Here is a 26,547-nt window from a genome sequence, read left to right on the forward strand (position 1 = left end):
GGAAACACTTGAGGTCACTGCATGAGTACTGGCGATTTTGTTTTCTTCTTTTCGTGCGGATGGGTTGTTATCGCGAGGAACTCTGAATCTCAAGAGGTGAAGTGAAGCGAGAGTGTTTTTCAACGTCGACGCTTGTGGCTTAGAAAGGGGGATGTCTGCAGGCTCGCGTGGCTTTATAGGAATATAGACTATACTCATATGCTATATTTAATTATCCTGTGTGTTTCTTTCGCGTTGACGGCGCTGCTCGTCACACATCTGTAGCCCCTGGAATCCCGTTTTCAGCACCTGGACAGCTCCCGGTAGTGAACCTCTTCTTATTATTATCGGGCACATGGAGTCCCTGGTGTGATTGTGGGGGAAGCCCTGCAAGCACATTATCCCCCCCCCTCCGAAGATGTCGTTATCTTCCTGATTTAGTGACAGTCGTCGTCGTCTCCGCTGAAGAATGCTGCTTTCAGTCCGGAGTAGGTGTTTTCGTCGTGCGCTGTCTTCTGAGAGGCGATTCGGGTGCTTGGCCAACGCAAATTTAAGGAGAATCGCAGCCTACACACAGCAAGAGCCGAGCTTCTCTCACACTGATCATCATCAGCGAGAAGGGAGATATTACCAACATTGCTGCGAGGGCGAAGGAGTCACGACCACATTTACCACAATGTAGAACATATACGAGGTTAGTGCGTTTTTGTGTGTGCTTCTTTTCGAGTCAGTGTTGATTTAAAAGCACGCTGGGTATTTGATGCATTTGTGTTGCTTTTGAACAAGAATGAGACTGTGTGGCCTCTAAGCACAGAGGGAAAATATTACAGCTCCATAACTGTTAATGTATAGGTGGGAAATTATTACAAATACATTTTGATCAGGTGAAATGCAGAAAGCCTGGACAGAGATGGCCCACAGTGCTTGTTTTTTTTTGTAAAATGGAATAGTACAAATAGCTGTCTTTGTGGACAGCCTCCTCCGCTGATGAATCACTTACTGTAGATTGTACTATAGTAATAAGTGGCAGCTCAAGATGCTGATTGTGAAGTTCAATCTCTCTAATACTGTGATTTACTCATGTCCAGAAATACTTTGCTCTGCTATAAATGACATCCAGAAACCATATTTGATGCTACTTGACTTTCTGTTCTCCTTACAGAAAGTTAAATGTTGTGTGACTTTCAGCTCATCTGATAGCCAGATCAATATTTTTTTTCCTGAGTATTATACAAAAGATCAAATTTTTTGGACGCTGCAGACAAACAGTGTCACTCTCAGCCCTTGAATGACCTGGGAGGATGTATCCTGAGTAGCATTTAATCTGCTGTGCTTCACTACATTACTCCGCTGTGGTCTGCTGCGGCTGTGAATGCTGACTCCTCACCTCTCCATGTCTGAAGGTTTTCACTGTGGCTCTGTGTGTCACACACACTTCTCAGAATCCATGAATTATTGTGTCAATCCCGAATATTGAAGTATGTTAGCATGCAATCACAAATCTATTGTTGACATCTGATTACAATTTTACTTTTATTTTGCAACACTGAGAACTGAGCTTGTTTTTTTTGTTGTAATAATGGACATTTCATATTAAGCATGCGTTTCAGAAGGCTGCTCGTGTCATGTCTGTTCCCTGCAAAGCAGCTGGAGTGGGCTTTCACTGAACGGACTTGGACATCAATGGCTCTCTATCCTGTAGCACAAAGAGCTAGCATCCTGCTATACTTGCTATGCAAGAGGTGTGATGGTCCTCAGTCCCTGATTCACGGAGCGGAGCGTATATTGGAGGAGATTTAAAATCCATTACAGTTTAGTGCTCCCCAGGAAAATAGTTGAACAGAGCATAGCTAAAGCTGAAGTTAGGACAGGGTGCTTCAGGAAAAGCATAAGCACTGATACTTCATTGATAATTGTGCATGCATTTGTGTTATTCTGCATAACTTTATCTATATATATTCCATGATTGTGAGCTTAAATGGTAATCCTTGACCTTGGAAACTGCAGTTGGCAAAAAAAAAGCTGCTCTAAAGCTCCCAATTATATCTCACAATCTTCCTCAGCAGGTGAAGTTTGCCCAAGATGTTTGCTTCATGATTTCCTTTGTCCGTAGTAATCACACTGTTCTTATGTATTTTCTATAGGTGTGGTATGAGCCAGGTCTCTGCAGTGGTGAAATCACATTTCACACTTGGGGTCATTTAGTGTGGACGTCTATTTGCAGCAACAAGACCTCAACATGAGCAAACCCCAGTAAGTATAACACCTGCCAGAGCCTTGTTTGAAACTGAGAGAGTGGGAAATCTTAAATCTCTATTTATGAACACGCAGTTTTATGCAAAGGGAATCTCAGCGTGGAAGGATATGATTAGGAGGATGGGACCTGCATATTCTCATGACCCTGATGCAAATGGCTTGAGCAGAAAAGCGGAGCCTCCACCAGCGTCCAGAGTGAGAGACTGGCTGGTCATCTCCAGTCTCCGCTGGCATCCCTTAGCATTCAAAAGAGATGTTCACTTGTCATCTTCTCTTATTAATAATTACTCTGTGTGTGGTCCTCCAGACAGCCCCTGCATTCTGATGACAGCCCCGGTTGGGGCTAAGAGAAGGGAAAATAGAGGGAAGGGGAAAAGGGGTGGAGTGGAGTGGGAGGAGGTAGAGTGGCGTGGAGTGGAGTGGAGTGAAGGGTGAATGCAAAATGGGTTCAGTCAGCTGCATCTTTTGGTTAAAGGCACAGGATACTCTCTCTGGGCCATAAACCAACAGAGGGCATTTGATTTCATTTGAAAAAAAAAGCAAAACATCTGTAACTAGATAATATAGAGAATGTGTTGACTGGTTAGTACAATGGCATGATTTAAAGCTGCCAAATGCCGGTGACTCTCTGTGACAGATGGGAAACTCTCATGCAGAGAAAGGTCTTTGGAGTTATTTTCACCCCTGCTCTCTTGACATGATGCTGCTGTAAATCCCCCTTTTCTCTCTCCCCCACTCTCTCTCCCTCTCTCTGAAGCCCTGTAGCAAACAGTGGGAGGTGGGATGGAGAAATTAATAGATGCTCAAACACAACACATTACAAGGGATTTATCTTGCATTTTTCACATAACTCTTGTAGTTTACATAACATTTAATACAAAAATGGTGGGTTAGTGCTCTTTCTGTTTTTCCATTATGGAGCTGTTTGTAAAAAAAAAAACAACAACAAAGCAAACAGCACACCATACAGAGCCCAGCAGCCTTGTAAAGGGTCAGATTCACTGTAAATAACCTCCATGTCACGTGACTCAGTGTCCTGTTGTTCTTAATTTCCCTCCATAATGAAGGCTCGTCGACAATCACTCGAATAAAGTCTGATCAAATCTTTTGGATGTTAATTTCACTCAAATACATTTTTTGGCCTAATGAGAGTCTTAACTGTAAAGTATTTAGGCTAAAATGTGTCAGGATGTTAAAATGTATTGAGGCAAAGTGTAAAAAATATATGTATCCAGTATAATGTTGTTATAGTCTTTTTCAAAACTCATTCCTTTTTTTAATCAATCTAAAATGTACATAATTAAAAGAATAAGTCTGGCAATATATATATATATATATATATATATATATATATATATATATATATATATATATATATATATATATATATATATATATATATATACATATATATATATATATATATATATATATATATATATACATATATATGTATATATATATATATATATATATATTTCTTATTGTAAATAAATCCAATGAAATGACCAAAACTCAAACTTATTTACTGTGAATAGTGACCAAAAAATGCATAATTCCTCCAGTCTGATTAACCTTTGAGGAAAACAATGGTGCCATGCCGTTTTTAATTTAAACTATGTTTTTGTGAACTGTTTTTAAGATTTACATTTTCATTGTGAAATGACGAACTTGAGGCTGAGTGCCAAAGCAAGGCAGGGAAGTATTGAAAACCCTTTTTATATGACTTTTTGGACAATAAGAAAAATATAAAATAATGAATAATAATACTCTTTAAAGTGTGACTGCATGTCCATATCTAACATTATCTGAATGCCTCTGTTGGGATGTCTGCAGAGTAAATTTTTACTTTCCCTGCCTGTTAATGGAGGTGATACGGACATAAAACGACAGCTGAAGCATTTTCTCTATTAACAATACAAAGAAAACTCCAAAGACCAACACAACACATTCACTCTTCATTGATGTGGGATTGTGAACTGCTGTAATTTCCCCTCGGACTTTGAAAAAAACAGGCATTGCCTAAAAGATCTGATCTTACAAATGTAGCATTGTGTCGGGCACTTGTGTCAGGAGCGCTGCTGCTGGGAAATCTGGACAGTGCCCACATAAGTGATTTGGCACATTGGTTACGCTTTCCTGATCATATCAGGGCAGTAAATTACTCTGCACCAAGTAGTAGCCAAGTGTCGGTATACAAACCTATTGGGTAAGAAAGACTGTCTGGGATGTTGACAGCTGGCCAGAAATACCCTGGCAGTGAGCACTCAGAATGACAATGATACTGATGCCCTCTGCAAACCACCAGTTTAATGCTGAGAAGGCACTTTTTACTGAAGTAACAGGAGCAGAGAATATATTGCTCAATAGGCGATTCAAGATATAAAGTGACAAGCATCAATCTCCTCCCTTATCACCTTGATATAATAGCTCTATACTTTTTGTTGCTGTTGTCCTGTGTTGGAATGCATCACATTATATTGGACATAAGCTGTCGTCGATGTTTAGTTTGACTCTATTAACAGTTATGTATCCAAAGAAAGTTGTATAGCTGCTCTGTATAGTCACACCTGAGGGCTGAAGGTGGAATGGCTGTGTGTAGGACATGGCGGCTACAGTTTTACAGCAATTGTAGGGAATTTGAACAAAAGACCACTCCCACTGGCCAAAACTGCCTTTTACCTCAAAAGACTTTTATCTGTAAATATAATACAGAGAAAAGTTGGGTGCCGATGTCAATCATCTCAAAATTGTACAAAACAAGTATGAAGGAGAATACAAAATAACATTACTTGAACAAATTCTTGAGGCATTTAAAGATTCAATGAAGACTGATTTAGTCCTAACTTGACATACTATGAACAGACTCTGATTCGACTGACAGTTTACACGGCCGCAGCTAAGGCCTGGTAGTTGACCGTAGCCATCCTGGTGTATTTTAATTTTGCATTTGAACCTCCTTTGTCTCCGCTGATGTTAGCATTCTGAGTAAAAAAAAAAACATAATTTAACTTCTGTTGTGTTCAGCAGTATTGGACTTAGGTGGTATTTCAGTACCTTTCTCTCAGACGGCTGCAGTAAACGGAGGCTATACAAATTACAAGTGAGATGAATTTAAACTCCAGGTCTATGGAACCACTAAGTATTGACATGAAGATATTCATATTTAAAATGTTAAAAAAAAAACAACGCTCTTGTATGTTTTTTCAAGAAATGTGTTACTAGGGAGTCTCTCTGAATAGAGGGTGTTTTTTGGTTACACCATATGGTTTATTTATTTTATGTAAATATTAATGCTATTTTGCCTCCAGTTTTGTGACAAATGGCATTTCACTGTCAGTGCGATACCTGAAAAGGCGATTATATTTGTATATATTTTTTGGTCCCTCACGTGATTTATAGTGATATGATGTAAAGTGTGGGAATAAATATGCATCACTGCGTTACTTTGGCGGATCCAATTCTTGGCAATAATAACACATAGACAGGATATAGACTTTACAAAACACAAATTTACATTAACAAAAACAACAAATTCCTGAGAATTTTGACCTCTGCATTAAATGAGGTTACCAGTTAATGTTTTTGTTTGTTTTTGTAAATAACAGTATAATTATTATAAAAGCTGTGCTGAATAAATGGAAAGTAGAGCCATAACCAGTTTAATCTTAGTATTTTTCACAATACTATAATATTGCATGTTGGTGCAGTTACATCCTGTGATAACAATTCCATGTAAAATCAAACCAGACCAGCATTTAGTAACATTAACTGGTGTAGAAGCACTTTTTTTTTCTTTTTTTTTTTCAGCCTTTTGGGCTTCATGGTGCCCCTTTGCTCTTATTCTGTATGGGTGTGAGATTTCCCCTTAAGCCATGCATGCTCTATGTTAACATTTTTGCTTCCTCTTGGCACTGCTAATATCACATGCCTCTGAAAAGATCCCAGCCTATGGCATGCTAGTGGCTGTCCTTGCCTGCATTGTTGAAGGGAGCAGGGTGTTCAGATGTGAAGCCTCCACTCCCTCCCCAGGATGGCAACCAGCCACTCCACTGGGCTCTGCACATAATGGCTCCTGGCCCATTCTGTGATTGTCTGGAAATGTGATTTTGATGCACTGAACAGTTTGTGTCTGTCATGACGGATTAGCATCCTTGTTGCGTTTGGTCAGGGGTGCCAAGACCACAGATAGCACTGGGATGCGCAGGCGTTTTGTGTTGAGCATGTAAATATATGGCTGTTTAACCCTCAAGCTAAACAACACATCTAACAGGATACGCACAGCGAAAAGAGGAAGGTCAAGGCATTTAATGAAGAGAAGACACAATAATAAGAGTTTGTGTTTCATCGCCCTATTGTGCCATTCTAAGTTGATATAGTTCAAGTGATTCTTGGTTTCCTGTGAGAATAACAAAATAACCTTTCAAGAGAGTCTATTCAACCACTATTAGTCAAGAAGTAATGAAACAACCTATTTTCCTTTCCAGGCCTGCCTACATTAACATTTAACAGGAAGGTGGGTCTGCTCAGTGATCTTTACTAACTGTCTCCTCCCACTCAGTTTCACCTCCAGCACAGAGGTTGTAGAATTCACCAAGCCAATGGCCTTTGTTCCCTCTGTCTTGTAATCAATGCCTTCCTCCACTGTTAAGCACTAAAGTTATTGATGTCTCCACACTGGCTGCACTGGGACAGCTGCCAAGCTGTTTCAGAGTCCTGTTCCAGGGTGACTTCTCCTTGTCCGCTATTGGCTGAGCTCGAAGGATCATAGCCCTCATTACACATTTAAGTTTCAGGGCCTCAATGGCTGTTGAATATAACAAACCTCATGAAGAAGGTGGATAATTCAAAATGGCAAAAACAAGGCTTTTCTTTAGCACTACAATGGCATTTATCCCATTTGAAGCCATATTTGATCAGAGGATGATGATGCTAGTTTTGCACATTGGACACATTTTTAAATTGATTTCAAGCAGCCATTGGTTTGGAATGTAAATATACATGATTCATCATTTAAGTTGACATATATATATATATATATATATATATATATATATATATATATATATATATATATATATATATATATATGTATATATGTATATATATATATATATATATATATATATATATATATATATATATATATATATATATAGTAGAATGTTAATTTCAATATTTACTATTTCCTTTAGCTTGAGACTTCACTTCATACTCTGCAATTAGAAATGTAGATCAGCTTGTTATCCCTTGCCAGGTAAATGTGCCCTTGTTGAGGGTGCCAGAAAACACTGCAAACAAGGACTTTCACACCATGTTTGTGTTTTCATTCATCAAAATGAAGCGTAGTCCCAGTTGTTATTATCACACTCTGCTACCTGGAGTATTTTCCAAGCAGGTGCACTGGTTAATTCAAATAAACAGCACACTTCCATACAACCTTGCACTTCCTTTGTCATTACTTTAGACTAGCTAAAGTATACTAAGTTAAACATGAGACTCACAAATCATACATGACTCTGATGGCACTCTGGTTGTGGTGTGTGCATGTGTGTGTACCTCAGGGCTCATCCCAAGGCCGGAACCTCAGATCTGGAGGTGATCTCCCAGCAGGTGGAGGAGGACAACCAGTGTGTGGCCCCTGTCCAGCTGGTCAGCTTCGCCTACAGAGACTTGCCTTTGGCCGCCTTGGACATATCCCTTGCTGGATCCCAGCTCATCTCGAACCCAGATGAAGAGGACAACAGAGAGGGGTACGTCCCACAAATCCACTCAGACTGCATCCTTAAATTTCTGTTGTTGCTTGATCGTTTGACCACAGTCAGTAAATCAATATCTAGTTGTGAGAAGCAGGTTAGCCTAAAACAGCAATTTCATTGTGGTTGCATAGCATAAGAGGGACTTTATTAAACTAATGTGAAGCTCATAAAAATGAACTCTTTCATTCTTTGAAGCATATCAAACATCATACATTTTGACGACACTGAACATAAAACGAGTAGCATGATTATCAATGAAATCTTTCTATAATTAACTTATATCCTAAAAAGCCTAAAATGTAATTACATATTGATTGATGTTCCTGATGTTGGCCATCACAGTTAAGAAGATCCTCGAAATACGGTGTTGGGGATGTTTCTGGAAAACCATAATTAAGGCAGATCGCAATTACTACAATCTATAATCTACCCTGGCAGAGAAAAACTCTGCCATCACTCTCTCATTGCCCATTATTGCACATGATAATTACACCTGGCGTATTGAATCACCCTTCATTTTATATTACAGTTCGGGAATTGAGGATATTTGGCAATGCATTTATTAGTGTCACCATGTTAAATGGACAATGTCTCCACTGATGTGTTCATTTCAGCTCAATGACACAGCAATTTCTCACTACCAGACAGGCTTCTGTTCACAATGTGGATTTCGGGCAGAAAACAAAGAGTGTTGTTAGCACCACAGCTTTGCTGAAATGTCAGAAGCCCTGGGGCGGTGCTGTTTCTGTTCACGAGGCCTGCTTGTCCAGGGTTTGTGTTGTTTTCTTATCACCATGCTGCAGGCTCAGTACTCTCGGGATAGGACACACCCCTGTTAGAGCACCCCTGTAGCAAGTGTCCATGGCTCTCCACTCAGGAAGCGTGACTCACACCCCTTTGGCATGCTGTGATGCTGGCATCCATGCAGAGAAAGTCGTCAAACAGCATAAGCTTAATTAGAGCAATTGCCATTTCGCCATCCAAGCCCCGGTGTGTCAGCTGACCATGTCCGGCTGGACTTTGCCTGGTCTGGCCCGGTCCGGGCCGATGGCTCTGTGGGACTGAGGGCAGGGACAGATGGGTCCTGTCCCAAACACCCACTCTCTCATAGGACTTCATGGCTTTCTCACTTTGCCTTGCTCACAAAAAAGGGCAGAAAACGTGCACGTAGCAATGCCACAGCAGAGGGCAGGATCTGGCATCCCAGCCAAATTATCATCACAGTGGGCACTCTCGCACATATGACAGCGCTTGTCACCTGGAATTTGGCATCTTGCAGTGGAAAAATCATACAGTGTCAAGACATGTCTCTGAGGGATTCATCAAGTCAACGATGAGAATGTTTTTGTCATGAAAAGTTAACATTCATTCTTATCAGATAATCGCCTTTCTCTCGGAAGTCTCACGAGTCTAGGAAGCAGACTTGTGAAAACATGTGCAATCTGACACCCATGTGAATGTTGCACTACGCTCAACGAGCTTTTTAGATTGGAATTCACGATTTTCAGGTCACAGGCATTCCAAGACATACCTGTCATCACAGTTTCATCCACACATTCATATTTGGAATCGCTCTTGGAAAGAGCAACAGCCAGCTTGTCGCCACAGAATTTGGCTGCCTTTGTGACTCATGTGTGCAACATCAGAGGAATGACACAAAGGCCCCAGTGACAAGGCAATGGACTGACTGATTTACTTTGCTCTGTAAACTATTTTCCTCTTGTTTATTTGAATTTGTCATCACGGAGACTCCTCTGCATACTGCAGGCTAATTTTAGCACCTTTGTAAATGAGTGTGTACAAGGATGTATAACTCATTTTGTTGCACTGACTTTGTGCATTGATTTTGATGATTAACAAGTTTGTTTCCTCAAGCTACAATGACTTACATTCAAGAGAATGTTTTTATATTTTATTATTTTGGACATGGTGAAAAGGAAAAGCATGAATGTGAAAGGAATAGATTCATACCAATGTTCAGGAATGGGATAAGTAAGAGATCATTACGAAATCTTTCGATGGTCAGGTCTTGATTATATATTGTTACATATGGTTGTGAAAAAATGAGCTTCAGAATACACACCAGAGTTGCGCATGTAGTCTTGCAGAGCAGTTCCTCATGGCTCTTTATCAGGAAATGTGGGCGATTGTGTAGGAGGTGGATGTTCTTGCGGTCTACAAGGGGCACACGCAGTCCTCGCAGATTCTGTGCAGTAGTGAGTTGGATGGAAATATTTATAGATTTCGACAGTATCATCTTCTCCAGAATTTGCTGGAAAGTCTAAGATTAGGATGGTGTTCACATTCACCTTTGGTCACTTAAGTAGTGTGTCATTTGCATCATTTAAAAGCTCTGAGTTTTTAAATGATGGGTCATGTTTTGTCAAACCACAAAATATCAGCTTTTTAAGTGGATTTGAATGATTTGTCATGTTGCTGTATTGATTAAACTGTAGCAACTTAACCAACATAATAGACGTGCGCCATTAGTGTTAATGACAATAACTGTTTGTGTGTATGCAAAGCATGAACAATTTTGTATTTTTTCAAATTTGGAAGAAACATAATGGAGTGTGGTGTGCAGGGTGGTTTGGTGGCTAGCACCACAAGAGAGGCTGGGGTTTGATTCCCCGGCTTGATGGGCCTTCTCCGGCTTCCCCCCACCGTCTACAGACATGCAGCTTTAACTGAAAGTGAGTGTGAATGGTTGTCTGTCTCTATACATCAGCCCTGAGATAGTCTGGCGACCTGTTCAGTGGTGTAACCTGCCTTTGCTCAATATCAGCTGGGATCGGCTGACATTGAAGCACCCTCTGCGACCCTGAACAGGAAAAGCAGTTAAAGATAATGGATGGTACCCCTTTCTATAATGATTTCAGAATATGTTGTGGACCACAGCATACTCAGAGGATAATGATAAATCAATGTTTTATGTTTTGAACACTGCACTTGTAAATGCAAAACTTTTACTGATCTGAACAAAGTAGCACGGTGCTGCGGTGAGATCTTATTCCACCTTAATCCTGATCGCATCTCCCTGCCTGGCCCCAGTCTCGAGTACCCGTGCTTCACATCCTGCAGTTGTCCTGGGTTCTCATCTCAAGATCAGCCTGCTGCCCACAGCAGCAGTAGCATCTCCGGGGGCCAAGCTAAAAGGTGTGAGGCACTGTTGTAATGACAGATGGTTCATATGGGTCATCCTGCCGTTTTGACTGGAAAAGACGGGTGGTGGAGGAGATAAAGAGAAGGATGAAGGAAGGCAGACCCTCCACCACACTTTTTATTCAGCTTTCGGCTGCAGATCTGAAGGAAATACATTCATTTAAAGAGTGTCCTGTCTGTCCATGTTGGACGGTATTGTGGGATTGACCCTGTGCCTCGTTGCATGGAGACAACCACAGTTAGCTGATACACTGTCTGGTGAAATGTTGGATATTAGATAAGCTGAAGTGAGCTCAGCCTAGAGTGAATCCATTACTCAGCAATGCTCAGACTTCTCTAATTAAAAGTTACATAGTCACTAAAATGCACTAATAAAGCAATGAATATGCACATAGTCCAACCCAGATTGACAATACTCAATATGTAAGTATAAAGGGATAACAAATCTAGACTGTAGAAAATAGTACCGACGGACCTTTGCCAGAGTCGAGTCTGAATCTTGGCAGCAGCAATATTTTATGGGGCTTTGAAACCATAGCTATGCTACCTGTTCTGTGTTGATGGATGTCAGAAAAAAGAACAGGCTTTTCTTCCACCCTATCCCCTGACTCTATTTCAAACCCAAAGAGGAGCAGTCCTCTCCATCAAATTGGTTCTCTTGCCTGGCACCATGTGCGACACAATAGATGACATTTGAGTGCAGGGTTTGAGGGTTTGTTAATATTCACAGACATGCAAAGTGTGAGATTGCTTTTTAGGCTGAGAGCGAGAGAGATCAAGTGTCCTGGTGAAAACCCATTTATCAGGGACAGCTTGTCTGCTGCTCTGCACATGGAGCCCCATCCATCTCCATTTGCTTAGTACCTGTGGCCCATTTCTCTGGCGAAGACCAGCTCAGCGTTCCCAGTGCGAGGTTGTACTGTGGAGTTGGATGCAAGGAGCGCAGAGATGATAGCTCATCGTGCTTGGAAACCAATGGAAAGTGCTGGTTGTACTGGAAAGCTGCCTGCATTTTTAAAAGAAGTTAAAAAAAATTAAATAAAAATGTGCCCATTACCCTCAGGAATACTAAAGCCTAAAGTTAGTGTATTGGCATCTGTAATCGATTAAGCTTTTTTTATTTGATTTGTTAATTTACAGCTAAAGTGTTTGCTAAATCCCCAGGCGTAAAACTGTAAGAGATTAATAGCGATAAGACGTGGAAATAAAATGTGCGATTGATTACCTATGATAACTTCTCTTTGTTCAGCATGCTTAGCTGGTTTTCCTCTCTCCGGGCGTCCTTGTCTCTTTTGGCTGTGGTAACACAGATGATTCAGCACTGGTTACACATGAAAGGATTGAGCTAGTTATTATGCTGGCATTTGTCTTCAATTTCATGCAATCTAGGCAGATGCCCCACCTATGCTTTTTCAAGAAACAGAAGCTCTTGAGTGAGAAAATACATAAATCAGGGATTAAAAGAATTGTCACTTTCAAATGTATGAAATAAGTTAAGAAACAAGTCTTGTGTTGAGTTTGAATTGACTGAATGCAATGAAGTCCTCCAACCTCTGCTGTTCAATAGCCTGCAGGCGCACAGTTGTGGTCCATTTTCCCCTGCCCGAGCCTGCTGAGTTCAGCAGATTAGTGTGAATTGGTAGAAGTTTGGACCGGAGGAACCACAGGGCTATATAGTTATCAGTACAGAGAGAAAGTAATTGAGAGGAGACAGAGAACTTGAGTCAAGTAGTATCATTTTAAAATGCTGCCTGAGTAGTATCTGATATTGTCCCTTACACCTTCAAAGAGGATGTATTCAGATTAAAAGCACATCCCCAGGTGTTGTTCTTTTCAAGCAGTCAAAGATCATATTTTTTCGAGATAATCTACAAAATGAACAGAATTTTTTTTTACCAATGTTATTATTTTTGATGGCCCAACTTGCAGGTTGGCACCCTTCTTAGGGTCCCACGATAAATATGACAGCTCACAAAATGATAAGCGTTTACACATTATATATGTGTTGAATTTGTCCTACTTTCCCCTATTCAAGCCTCCAATAAATCTTCAAATGTATGAATGTGAATGATGTTTTGAGCATTAAGTGTCACATATGGCCGCTGCTTTATTATGATGGTGGCATGGGCAAAATAGGATTGTAACTACTTTATTGAAGTGACAAATCCCCCTAAAAGTAATGTACATCTTTCTTTGGAGTCAGGTGCTCAAATAAATGAATAGCCACAAGGCACAGTGAGAAACGTCTCGGCCATGTCTGGGTTTCTTTTTGAGGGGGCATAGCATGATTAATCATTTTGGAAGCTAATGGAATTGTGTGAGGGCTGCCACATGTCTGTACCCTAATGTGCTGGAGTTTTTCACAAATAAAATGTACTCTGTTGAAAATGTGTGATCAAGACATCAATCAAGAGTTGCAATCAATTATTCAGAGGCGTTGCACAGCAGTGTCGTTCAGAGCGACACTATTTTAGGCTTTCCTTTGCAAACATTCTGAGAGAGAGAGAGAGAGAGAGAGAGAGAGAGAGAGAGAGAGAGAGAGAGAGAGAGAGAGAGAGAGAGAGAGAGAGAGAGAGAGAGAGAGAGAGAGAGAGAGAGAGCATTTCAATCAATAAGCTGAGACAAGTTGATCGAGTCTTTGAGACTCATTACTTCTGAATGAATTTTCCCCTTTGCAGCCTTTCTGTTTTCTCTCACTCAATCTCTTAACACACAAACAGAGCACCACTTCTCCGATTTAATTTCCATTTAATTAGTACCTTATGAGTTTACATTGTATTTTATTGCCTCTCAATTACAGGAGACAGTATAATGAAAGAGATGCACCTTGTGATAGACGCCCCACCTGAGTGAGAGTTACTTCGCTGGGGCTGAAGCCAACACTCTACTGTCTGTGTGAAGCCCCGACAGAGCGACCAGGCACTTTCCTCTGTGCCAGTCACTCTGCCCGACGTCTCTGTCAGCTCTGTCGAGTCCGGCCATTCGGATGCAAGGGCTGCTGCAGCCGGCGTCATGTACAGCATGCCTTCAGTTCCATCTAAGGCCACTATAGATCGCTCTCATGATCTAATCCCCTCGCTCTGAGCTGCTGTTGAGACCACTTCGATCTTTCCTCAGTACTGCAGCTGCTGGCCTGCTGGATGTCTTTATGAACCTGTCCACACCTTACATTTCTCATTTCCTCCACACATTGCGCTTAACAGTGTGCGTGCGTGCATGCAATGTTTGCCTGTGGACTTACATAGGCGTTGCCCATTTGATCTGCACATGCCGTGACCCTGGAAGAGAGTGAGGTGATGTCCGTCCTTGACTTGCTCCACCACTGAAGCAGTCTCACTTCCTCATAAATACTTCAGGTCCTCAGCATTCAAGGTTTAAAGTGATTTTCTTAAAATTAAGTTTCTGAGCTTAGAGTAATCCATCACTGCCATTTACTCTGCTTCCAGACAGGGTTTTTCTTTACAGGTTTATTAAATTAATATCGTTTCTGCCTGGCTTGTGGGAGAGGTCTGAATGAATTATTCCACACAGTATGAGTTGAATCATGCTTTTCCGTTCTGAAGGTAAGTGAGGTGTCTCTTGGAGTGTGTGCTGCTCATTCCGCTTTTTAAATAATGGTCCACGAATGTGCGATGACTGTGTGTTAGGCGTATCATTAGGTAAATGATTCTTTTCCTTGGCTCTCCTCCCTGGCAGATGGGGTTTGACATTGTTCCTTGGGAACAAATCGGTGCTGGGGAAAGTCTCCACGGTATCTGCTAATGATACCATTACCCTCCACCACCTATTGGTCACCCCAGGTGTTAAGCCCCTAATCTATTGGCATTGGCTGATACTGAGGGTTGCTGCAAAGGGCTGAGCGCATTGGTTAGCCTGTGGGAGAGCATTGACCAAACGTAGCCAAGCTCCAGCCTCAATGCTGACCTTGGTGAAGGATGGAGATGATGTGTAGCTGTGCTCCACCCACGGTTTACTTGCAAATCACTAGAATACAGTGAACACCTTTTGGGTTGTAGACGAAACTCCACATCTGAACATTTTGGGATTCAGGAAATTGCAACAACCATTTTTGCTATTTTCTGACAATTTATTGACAAATCAATTGATCATTTAATTGAGAAAAGTATCCGTGTCGCAGCCCTACTTCCAAAGCTAACTTGGGAGTTTGCTTATACCTGACCGCTAGTTTTTATTGTGTGCCTCGACCTCTTTTCAAACAAACTTTTCATAAATCTTGGCGAGTGCAGAACTTCTGTAGTTTTGGCCATTATCCTATTAGTAATACTAACCAATAGGATGATGGCAACAATTACACAAACAAATAAGACCCAAGTTAATAAACTGGAATTATCATTAAACTCAATCTGCATCTTTCTTTATTCTTTATTTCTCGTTTTTCCTTCTCCAACTCCCCCTCCTTCCTCCCTGGCTCTCTTTCCAGTTCACTTTTGGATGAATCCCAAAGCCTTTGAACCAACTGCACCCTGCTTCCTCTCTGTGTTTGCCTTCTTCATATTAAACTAAACCAAGAGGAGAGTAGCATAAATTGCATTATATTTTGTCCTCTGACATACATTGTCAGTAGCTTTCCTCGTCTGGGGAACAGGTCACAAAATATAGCTGCGTTTTTTTAAAGAAACATACTACCTTTCTCAATGTTGTCTCAGTGAAAGGACAGCAAACACCTTCCTTTTTCTGTGTCTGGTTTGTGATGCGTACATCTGAGTAGCGTGTGCGTGGAATGCAGACTTGTGACAGGAAGGGAAATCTGTGTGTGCCTCATTGAAATGTGTCATTATATATTGATCATAAATCTCCAGGAGTCTCAGTCACTCAGTTTGTGATTGGTGGAACTTGAAGGGGAGAGTAGGTATGGATTCAAGGCAGGTCCAACATTCACATCTTCAGAACCAATGTACCTGGACATGGGGCCAGCACATTGGGGACACCAGGCCACTAGAAACCAATAGAAAATAGACAGCAATACGGATGAAGGTGTATAAAGCAGTCACTGATTAACCAGTGGGAGAAATTTCACATTCTAGGTTCAGGAAGTATGAGCGACGGTCTCTCAACAGCCAGCCAGGTGCGACTATACCCTCCAGATGGTGCCTATATGCAGCCCCACCGTCATGCCAGGAGAGTTGCATCATGCGGTCAGACAGACAGTCAGCCAGCTACTCAGTCATCCAGAGATACAACAAGAACAGAGCCAGTGAGCTCACTACCAGACTGGTTGTTTGCTCAAAAGTCGCCCAGATGGGCATTCAGCTACATGGACAGTTTTCCCTCAGAGACCTGTCTTGTCACCCAGTGATGCAGCAGGAAGGGGAATTAAACACAAGAGACTCTTGTCTAGCCTCAACTACACTTTATTATGAGGTTATGGATGTGTAACATGTCTCAACAAATCTAGTGATTATAAGACCACTGCTAGGTATCACCTCTTCTATAGATGGTCTGATATTTCAATCGTTAAATATATATTGATTGCTCAAATCGGGATTACAACAGACATCATGAAATCCGTTTCCAACAATAAGTAAACACAAAACGAATGTCTGTCACAGTAAGTGAACGACAATACTTGGTGATGTGCAAAAGGAGAGCTTTACCAGGAAGTGGAGGGTTGCAGGAAAGGTTAGATTAAATGTTTTTATTGAGGAGATGAGGACACCATGAATTCATATGAATGACTTAATACTAATATATCATCTCAGTGCCGGCAGAACATGTATTTATGCTTCCCATCAAAGTTAAGAGAGTGAATTAATTTTTAGCATGCATGCTCTGAATTTGAATGCAGAATAGTGCCCTCTGCTGAGAAATATTTAGAAGAACATTGACTGATGGAAAACAGACCAAAGACAAGGTTGAATACGCTTCATGAGTTATGTATCTTGACGTTTCTTGTGTTTTATTGATTTGACCTTGCATGCTGCCTGTCACATCCGCACTCCGTACCAGTATTACATTTTGAAATAACACCGCAACAAGAGCCACCATTTATCTTTTGCACACACAGCTCGTCTAACCACATTTTCTTCCCCTCTCTGTCTCTCTCTCCCCCTGGTCAGGTCCAACTGGCTAAAGCCGTGCTGTGGGCGAAGGGCGGCGCTGTGGCAGGTCTGTCTGCTGTCGGCGGGCTTCAATTGTTTCCTGGTGGCCTGTGTCATTCTGGTGGTGGTGCTGCTAACGTTGGAGCTGCTCATTGACATCAAGTTGTTGCAGTGTGAGTGGTAGAAGCCACCTGATATTATTAATATAATAAGAAAGTGTTTTTTCGGGACAGTATACTGTTAAGTATCTTGTTACACTCATTGTGTACAGTCCTGGTTTGCAATCGCATTTTGGAAGAAGGAGAAAATTGGCCTGCTCAGCACAATTGTTTATTAATACTATACAAAGGCAGTGGGTCAATGCATTGACTCAAGATCTACAGCATGACAAAGGAGTAAGTTTACTAGAACTTTAATTTGGACAAAAACGGCAGATATAACTTGTACACTTAATATTGTTTGACTGACCTGCAGTTTAAATGTAATTTAATCGGTTTATGAACATATACAATGTGCAACAAAAAGGTGAAGGTATTTCTTCAGTTATGTTTAAGCCCCATTTACCTGCACCTGGCAATACAACGGAGGTAACAGCTGTTACCAATACACTCTAAACGAGCAGCACGCAGACACCTGCCTTTTCTATGGCAGCTAATCATAAACGTGCGTGTGTGTGTGTGTGTGTGTGTGTGTGTGTGTGTGTGTGTGTGTGTGTGTGTGTGTGTGTGTGTGTGTGTGTGTGTAAGGAAAATGACCAAATAACACAAATAGATTGACATGGAACGCGTATGTGAGCATGTGCAAAAAGTCTACATTTAACAGTATGATGAGTTTATGTCCCTGATGATTTATCCTGTGATCAGAGGCTCTGATCAATCAAGATCTGGGGAATATAATCTTCCTTTCAGTATTCCACAGTTAACAAAAGTCGTCAAGTAGTTAAAATACCACTCTGACTCATGTCACCCTAGTATTGCCTTCATCATCTGGTATGGTGGAGACATCCTCATGTATTAAAAGTTGAAGGTCAGGGCTCATGCCTGTATGATGTCACAGAGTGGAGATGTTGCTCCGGCAGTATCCAAATGCATGTTCCCCTGGGACTAACTGACTACATGGACAAGACAAAGGAAAAGTAAGACAAATTTGTGAAGGGAGATTAGGGGGCAAAGAAATCAGGTGATACAGAGCTGGCCGGTGGAGGAATGTGGGGAGGACTTGAGGAAGATGAATGGACTAATAGACAGGTCACTGAACACAGCAAACGCAGACAGATGGGGGAAGAGGTAAAGCGTGAAGAAAGATGCCTCAGCTGACAGCCAAATGCTGTTTCATGCTGTTCACAATTAGCTTGATAAATAGAAAGGAAGCTACAGACGCATGCATGTACAGTATGTTTTGAATTACTTTGTGCATCTATGTGTGTGCATGAACACACGCAGTGGGTAAACACTGTTAAAAACACCAACAAAAAACAAAACATACATCGTTCACCACTTGATGTCACAGAAACTGTCCTTAAAAATAGCGGTAGCACTTTATATTAGGTGCACACTATTTAGTATTTGTAAAGCATGAATAAACCATGAACTAATCATTTATATAACATGAATCCAACACGAATACTAGCTTATTAATCAATAACTAATCATTTATGACTGTGCTTATGAATGAGTTGCTAATGAGTATTCATGTTGGATTCATGCTATTATAAAGTGCTACCAAAAATAACCAGTTATTCTGTTTTATTTACAGTTAATAATGCATTCAACTTTGCCAGCATCATCCACTGGATCAGCCTGGCTATTCTCTCTGTGTTCTTCACTGAGGTGAGGATATCTTCCCCTTGCTCAACACAAACACAATCCCACTTACGGCTGATGCAGCGGCCCGTCGATTAATGCTGTGTTGTGCAGTATGTGGGGCCAGTGAGGTACACTGACAAATCCTCATTAGAATACTAACAACACCAGGAAACGCCTTGTGCCCTCTGTCACAGCTTGATTAGATTTTGATTAGTAGAGGTGGATTTGTGTACGACTGTATTCAAAGTGTACTTAAGGAAAGGGGCTATAAAATCACATCAGTATTCTGAAAAAAAATCATAACTACTGTTGTTAATGCTGGCACAGTTGGTCCCTCTTGGGTTGTTCGATTGATACGCAGCACAAACACTTTAAAATGCAGATGGAGCTTTTTCTGTTTTGCTAGTTTTAAATAATAGCCAGACCTCAAGTGTGCTGTATTGATTACCATTTTTTCCCCAGCCAGCTACATTTGTCTTAGTTCTCTACACTTGACCACCCCAGTGCTAACTTTTGTGCCACTGGAGTTTTACTTATTAAAAAAAAAAAAAAAAACAGCCAAGTGATGCAGTGTAGGAGTAGAATCCAGAAATCAGTGCAACCTTGAATTTCTGAAACGGAGGAAAGGACGCGAAAGGCAGAGGGGGAACAGCGACAATGTGAGAGTTGTTTGCTCTCTGCAGCCCCTGCTGCGTCAGCAGAATGAGCTAAATGCAGTGCCTCTAATTGTTTGGATGAAATCCTATCACGCTGCCTGTGATATGCATGAATACAATGTCATTGATTAATTACTACTGGAGGGATCAAAGAAGTCTGAATCGCAAATGCCTCTTACTGAGACTGTCAGATTAATTAGTACTACCAGTAGGCTGAGCCTACAGCATCCAGTCTCACTCTGTTTAGCTGCCATTGTTTTCTTCTATCTCACCCAGAGTGTAACTTGCTCTCTGTCTCCATCTGTGTCCCCCTGTCTGTCCCAGACGGTGTTCAGGATCGTGGTGTTGGGGATATGGGATTACATAGAGAACAAAGTAGAGGTAAGCTCCCATGGGTCCCATTAGTCCCGTTACTCTGGGCTCCTTTCACTGCAGTGTCATTCCCTCAATGTCATACCACTGTGGAAGCTACAGACATAACAACAGCAGCTGTGCGTGTGTGTGTGTGTGTGTGTGTGTGTGTGTGTGTTCTCAGGTGTTTGATGGAGCTGTCATCGTCCTCTCTCTGGCCCCCATGGTGGCCTCCACAGTGGCCAACGGCCCCAGCAGCCCCTGGGACGCTATCGGTCTCATCATCACACTGCGAATCTGGAGGGTCAAGAGGATCATTGATGGTGAGGCTGGGGAGTGGCTGATATCCTTTGTGTTCTGTCCTTTACTGTCAGGTCACAGAGATAGATACTGCAGGGAGCTCCCTGCGGTATCGGCTAAATTCAATATTGAGGTTGTTTGCTCAATTATTTGTTCGTCTTTTTTCTTTATTTTTCACCAGGTAGTACATCCTCCGTCATAATGAACCCCATGGTTCGAAGCTCAAACAACAGCTGTTACATGCAAATTATTTTTATAGTATAGCACACAGTATTTTATTTATTAGGATGAATGCTTTTTCGAACAATGTAGCTCCCCCTTGTGGTTTGTGAATATAATACAGTACATGTTCAAAGGGATGATACATTGTGGTCAACACAATTCAATTAGACGCGCCACAAATTAATGCTTTAGAGTTCCCAACCATTTACTAAAGTCTTACAACGGTAATATTGTTTGCAGAATTCATTGTTTAACCTTTTCTTTTGAATGAAAACTGACTATAATATATTGTTTTAGCCTTTGTGCTGCAAGTGAAGGTGGAGATGGAGCTGGAGATCCAGCAGTATGAGAAGGCCAAGGCGTTGAGGGAGGAACAGCTGGACCGTCTCACCCAGATCTGCCAGGAACAGGCAGTATGTACTCTTATCTTTCTCATATATTTGACCTAACAGCAGACATGGGGACTCCTGTCACACTTAAGTCACACATTTAGTGACTTGATACTGTAATTGGACATGCCTCTCAAAAAATTAAGACTTGGATTTGCAGCTTGGACTTGTCAGCATCTCTGGATTTGTGTTAAGCGACAGTCAATTATCACTTGTCATTCGTTGGAGACCCCTGTAATTATACCATGAGATTGTACTCCAATCTCCTGTTATTGAAAAATAGGTCACGGAAATATTAATGCTAATATTTTCCTTTTACCTTAAGGAACATTAGTCTGAATCCTTTTTTAGAACCAAAATACAGTTATTAACTTGAAAGGACATTTTGTATTGTGTTCATTTTATTTATTTTGCACTGTTTAATTAAAGTGACCTTTAATCAAGAAACTAATCAAAACTGACACAATATGCAATGACTAAAGGAGTGCTTATAATACAATACATGCTTTAAATTGCTGAGATATGGCTATGACATTTTCTAAGCAGACCAGATATTATCCAGCAGTTGGCATTACCTTCTTTACAACCATAAGAGGGTTGAGACTACTTAGATGTGTATAGCTGCATCTGATCAGCAGAGGGCAGCAAAGCACTATGATCGAAAACTAAAAAGTGCTTTAAAAAAGCATTTTATTTTATTACGAGATAATACATTTACAGAAGTCTTGTGGGATCGGATCGGATAGCCAGCACTAAGCATTAAGCAAGCTATCGACTACTCCACAATTCTAATATTGTTAGTAAGTATTATATTATAATTATATTATTATATTATTGAGCTGAGGAATAACTTTGACTTCAGTGTGACTAAAAGGGAATCCACTGAGTGTTCTGTATTCCTCAAATGTCTGCCCGGAGGAGGAGAACTACTGTATGTCCAAGCGTCATGCTGCAAATGTAAGAAAGGTTGAAAATGTGCATGTATATGTAAATATCAACTGTAATGCAAGCGATATAGCAACATATTACAGCAAATAAAATGCTTGACAATAGTATACGGCATATTAGTGAGTTGAATATATAGTTCAATGTGTTGCTACTTTGAGGAACTTTTCACAGTCACTCGATTTGTTCTACTTTCATTTCAGTTTGAAATCCGGCAGCTGAGGGCCCACCTGGCCCAGCAGGACCTCGATCTGGTAGCAGAGCGCGAGGCAGCCATGCAGATCCACCACATGTGGGGTAAACAGAGCAGCAGCTTCCAGGAGGTGGACGGACTGGCCTCTGGGGCCTCGGAGCATCACAGGCCAGCTAAAGCAAGAGAGCCTGGGGGGCCTGCAGGTAACCGTCTGCAACACCCAACTTGACTGTATTACAGGCTATCAAAGACCTCTCAGCACCATGAAGGAGGAGCCAAGCTGCACTTTCTATGTTGCATCATGTTCACACAAGGTGGACACACAGCTTCTGGACACACTTCTAAATACCAGTAGCAGGCCATAAGGGCCAGCTTGGCCTTCTCTGCTGGCCTAAACAGAATCACACCGTTATAGCTATTTTATAATTATTATTTTTTAATCATACCAATTGTATAATGTAATTGTTTTTCACAAGCACAGCAGGTGTAAAAAAAACAAAAAACACAACCGGCCACTGTTAAATATTGGTGTATTACGACACCCCTCGTCATTGTATGGTATGTTATCCACTATATGTCATAAAACATAATAGTTTAAATAAGTACTAAACTAAAAAGTAAAATATGTAATAAAAAGTAATATACAGTATGGCATAAAAAGTCAGATTAATGGGTGTCATGGAAACTGGATAGTAGGTCATAATAAATCACAGTATAGTTGGTCACAAACAAGTCATAAAACAGTCCTAGTATAGTGTGTAATAAAAAGCCATGGTAAAGTGAGTCGTAAAAATATGAGTATCGTACATCCTAAAAAAGTCATCGGACGATATGTCATCAAAAATGTGAGTGTAGTATGTTGTAAAAAAGTCAGTGTAGTGTGTCATAAAAAGTAATTGAATATTAACTCATACATTTCTAATCATGAAAATATATCAAGGTCCATTTTATGAAATGACTCATTAAAGTCCATATTTTCAATGCACTCATTACAGACTATGTCCTTAACAAACTCATCATATTCAGGGTTGCCGGTTTCAATACTTGAAAGATTAAAAAAATAAATCCTTCCTCAACACTCATCAACCAGAAAAATACACAATATTCATAATATTTCAAAATAATGTAACATATGTATGGTAGTCTTGTTTCAGTAGACCTTCATGGTTATTGAAAGAACTAAATTTGCACAACATGTCCCTGCAAGAACCAGACACCTCTGCAAAGAGCAAACAGCCCCTTGCTCTGAAGCCCTGAAGCTCCGTCTTGGGCTGTAGGACAGATTATTAATAGTCGGTGTCGTTTTGTCAAAAGCATTCGTCTCACTACATTAAATTCTGGTGCCACACCTAGATGGACTATAAACTGTTCGTACACTGACAGGTCATAACTTACAGGACTTCAAGCAGCAAAGCGCTGTCAGTGCAGGTGATGCCAGGGCTCAAAACACTGAGGCTTTTGCTTTATCAAATCATAAATCAAACTGTGACCTGCCATACATCTGAGTCATGCTGTTTCTAGTCAGACATCCTTTTAACTGGGGCTGCTCTTCATACACATGCACTCACTGGAGATGGTCCCCGTCACTGTGAAGGCTGAACAATGTGGCGATATGTGAAACCCAAACACAATTGAATGTCAGCCATTTAACAGTCCTGTGGGACCTTCAACAGCACTTAAAGGACACACATGGACTGATTTAGGATCTTGGGACCACACCCACATTAAGTGTTTTTCATTCATGCTTAAGCAATTTGTTTTATTTTAATGATTGATTAGTTATCTTAGGTTATTCACCAAGCAAAAATGGAAATGTTTTCTCATTTTACCTTTTGTAATATGGGGTGATTCTGCTTTGTGACTGAAAAAAATGACTTTGGGTTTTAGACTGTCTATGTTTCAAGTAAAATGAAAATAATCATTAGCTGCATTCCAATATTCGGTACTTTCTAGATAATATTTTACATTTAGTCCTCCTATTTAGCAATTGTAAGCAGTATACAAACAAGTAAGAAATTAACATAATGAATGTCGTGGTTTAGTCAGAACACCTGTATGTATATTAAGTAAAGTGTCAGCAATTATAACTTCTGATATTGAGACATGTTTCATAATATACATTATCTGTCTATACATCAACCTGCACATATGGGGGCCCACAGGAGGAAATATAGATGTTAATGAACTCAACTGCTTACAACTAATGTAGAGTGTTATAAACAATGAATACAAACTAAATCAAAGGATTTTTATTAATGTTTAATATTAATATTAATGTTCCCTTACTATAATCAACCTAAATAGTTTCTAAATAATTGAAAACTATTGCTCCTATGACAAACCTCGAAATCAACTCGAGATGAGAAAAATTACATCAAGTGTCAAATTTTGAATCCTCTTCAGATCACCACGGTCAGGATGACATGAACAACTACATCAGCCAGTACTACAGTGAGGCAAGCAGCGGTGAGCATCAACACGATCCTGTTTCGCTCTTTTCCACAGGCCGTGTAGCACCACAATTCTTCAAAGCCCTGTGCATTATGTTCTGTTCTTGTAGATATGGGGATCCCAGACCCTGCACGAGTCATTACCACAGCAGCCATCGATGTGCACCTGCCGAACAACGCCAGCCAGCTTCCCCCCTCTTTGGTTAGTGCAGACGCCCTGTCGTCCAGCCGCTTGCAGCGCACCGGCAGCTCCGTCAGCGAAGCCTCCACCACCACAGCGTCCCGCAGCAGTTTCAGCATCCGGCAGCACAGCATCAGCAGCCACACGCTGGGCTCCACCACGGACTGCAGCTCTACGGTGCGCGAGGCCTCCACCTCCACAGATTACAGTGACCAACGCTGCTACCCGCCACCATACAGCAGCCCCTTGGCCCTGGGCTCTCAGCCGCGCGGCAGTCCCAGTGCTGTGATGCAGGAGCTGCTCTCCTCTCTTTCTGAGAATACATGTCTCACCCAGAAGGGCCTAGACCCTGTCAACCTTAAACCACCCAGCCCAGCGGGTTCCACCAAAACCAGCCCCGAGCTGGAGCACAGGGTGAACATCTACAACAAGAGGAACCAGGAGAGCAGAGTTGGGCTGCACTCCAAGCCTCTCATCCATCTGCAGGGCAAAGAGCCTCTTCTAGAGGAGAAGTACAGGATGATGGAGCCAGTAGACACCTCGGTCAAGCGTCTGTCCGAGGCATAAGACTCTGCCCAACATGATGACGTCACAGGACTCGCTCTTGAGAGATGCAGAAATGAACGCTCTCCTGAACTCTGATGTTGCTGGGAGTCACGTAAGCGGTGTCTGTCGTCCTCTTTGTCCTGTTGGGACTGAGAGGGTGAACTTGCCAGAGCAGCACAAAAACAGAGAGCATGAAGACTGGAAAAGGCAAATCTGTTATCAGGAACCACTTATCAGGAATTGACACTCACGAAAACACTTTGAGTTTCATGAAAAATTCTACCAAAAGAAACCAGCAACAGGGCTCGAACCCAAAACTTTTCAGAAAACTGGTTTTGTGCAGAAGAAAAGAAAATCTGGCTTTTTATATATTAAGTTGTGGTTTGATTTCTAGGAAGTGAAACCAGTGAGGGGATGGTGGCTGGGAGGGGATGGCTTAGTTCCTTCGATACACTTTGTAGGGGTTGCAGTCAATGAGCGCCACAAACTGTGAATTAAACGTTCCATTAGCTACACGGCATGGATATGTCTTAATGTGCAGGTGTATCTGCCGTTTTGACAGACAGTTTAGTCTCTAAAAACTCAAACAGTCCTCTTTGATGGGACTGCTGCAGGGTACATTGGATCACAACTTCTTTTTAATCTTTGTCTTTCTATGTTAGCAATGGTAACATTTTTATCTTAATTCTATCAGTAGAAAAAAGTGTGGCAGACTTCTGACTGATGGATGACTCCGTTTTTATCCAGGTGCCATGACTGGAATACAACCAAACCCAGCTGAGTCACTGTTTCCTGACATTTTGCAAACTGAAGTATGTCCCACACATACCAAATTAATTGAAAGCTCCTTGTATATCTTGCATCATTCGGGTCTAAAATATTACCTTTTTATGATTTTCGATGTTTATGTTCAGAAGATGTGTAAATATGTAAGAATGGGTTTATTAGAGCCAAATATAGTGAGGGACTTTCAGTGAAGCCACACTAAAGTGTCAAAGAGAAAAATATAGCATGAACCTTTTAAGATTTGCCTCTTATTGAAACCAACCCTGTTTGTTGTACTGTTGACAGACATTTTCTATCTTGATTGTGGAAAGAGGGCGTTGAAAAATGAATCCAATAAAGAGAAAACATGGCAAAAATGTACTTATTAGTTGTCAATTTAATACATTATTTTCCGTGAGCATTAAAAAGCTACATCTTACACTCAACTAGGTCAGAGACGAGCCAGGTCTTCCCAGAGATACTCTTTGCTGAACCAGAAAATGAAATACAAATTTAGAGTACGTACAAA

General features: G+C 41.1%; 1 protein-coding gene across 1 annotated transcript; it reads left to right on the forward strand.

Annotated features, from left to right (window-relative positions):
- tmem266 (transmembrane protein 266) lies at window positions 1-26,407 on the forward strand. The gene is made up of 11 exons (XM_068602537.1): window positions 1-673; window positions 2,124-2,232; window positions 7,800-7,988; window positions 17,234-17,388; window positions 18,971-19,044; window positions 20,001-20,057; window positions 20,212-20,350; window positions 20,847-20,962; window positions 22,087-22,279; window positions 24,480-24,542; window positions 24,637-26,407. The coding sequence occupies exons 2-11, from the start codon at window positions 2,219-2,221 to the stop codon at window positions 25,272-25,274; spliced, it is 1,638 nt and encodes a 545-aa protein (XP_068458638.1). The 5' UTR covers window positions 1-673; window positions 2,124-2,218; the 3' UTR covers window positions 25,275-26,407.
- Window positions 26,408-26,547: the final 140 nt, after the last annotated feature.

Source organism: Clinocottus analis, unplaced genomic scaffold, assembly GCF_023055335.1.
Source record: "Clinocottus analis isolate CAN_PGR_092001 unplaced genomic scaffold, fCliAna1.0.p SCAF_6, whole genome shotgun sequence".
In the NCBI taxonomy this organism is placed as follows: Eukaryota; Metazoa; Chordata; class Actinopteri; order Perciformes; family Cottidae; genus Clinocottus; species Clinocottus analis.

Excerpts from the sequence above, each read along its gene's own strand:
- tmem266 (XM_068602537.1), top strand. Across the intron at positions 7,989-17,233 it reads GAAGAGGACAACAGAGAGGG|GTCCAACTGGCTAAAGCCGT; the intron begins GTACGTCCCACA and ends CCCCCTGGTCAG. Across the intron at positions 24,543-24,636 it reads CTACAGTGAGGCAAGCAGCG|ATATGGGGATCCCAGACCCT; the intron begins GTGAGCATCAAC and ends CTGTTCTTGTAG.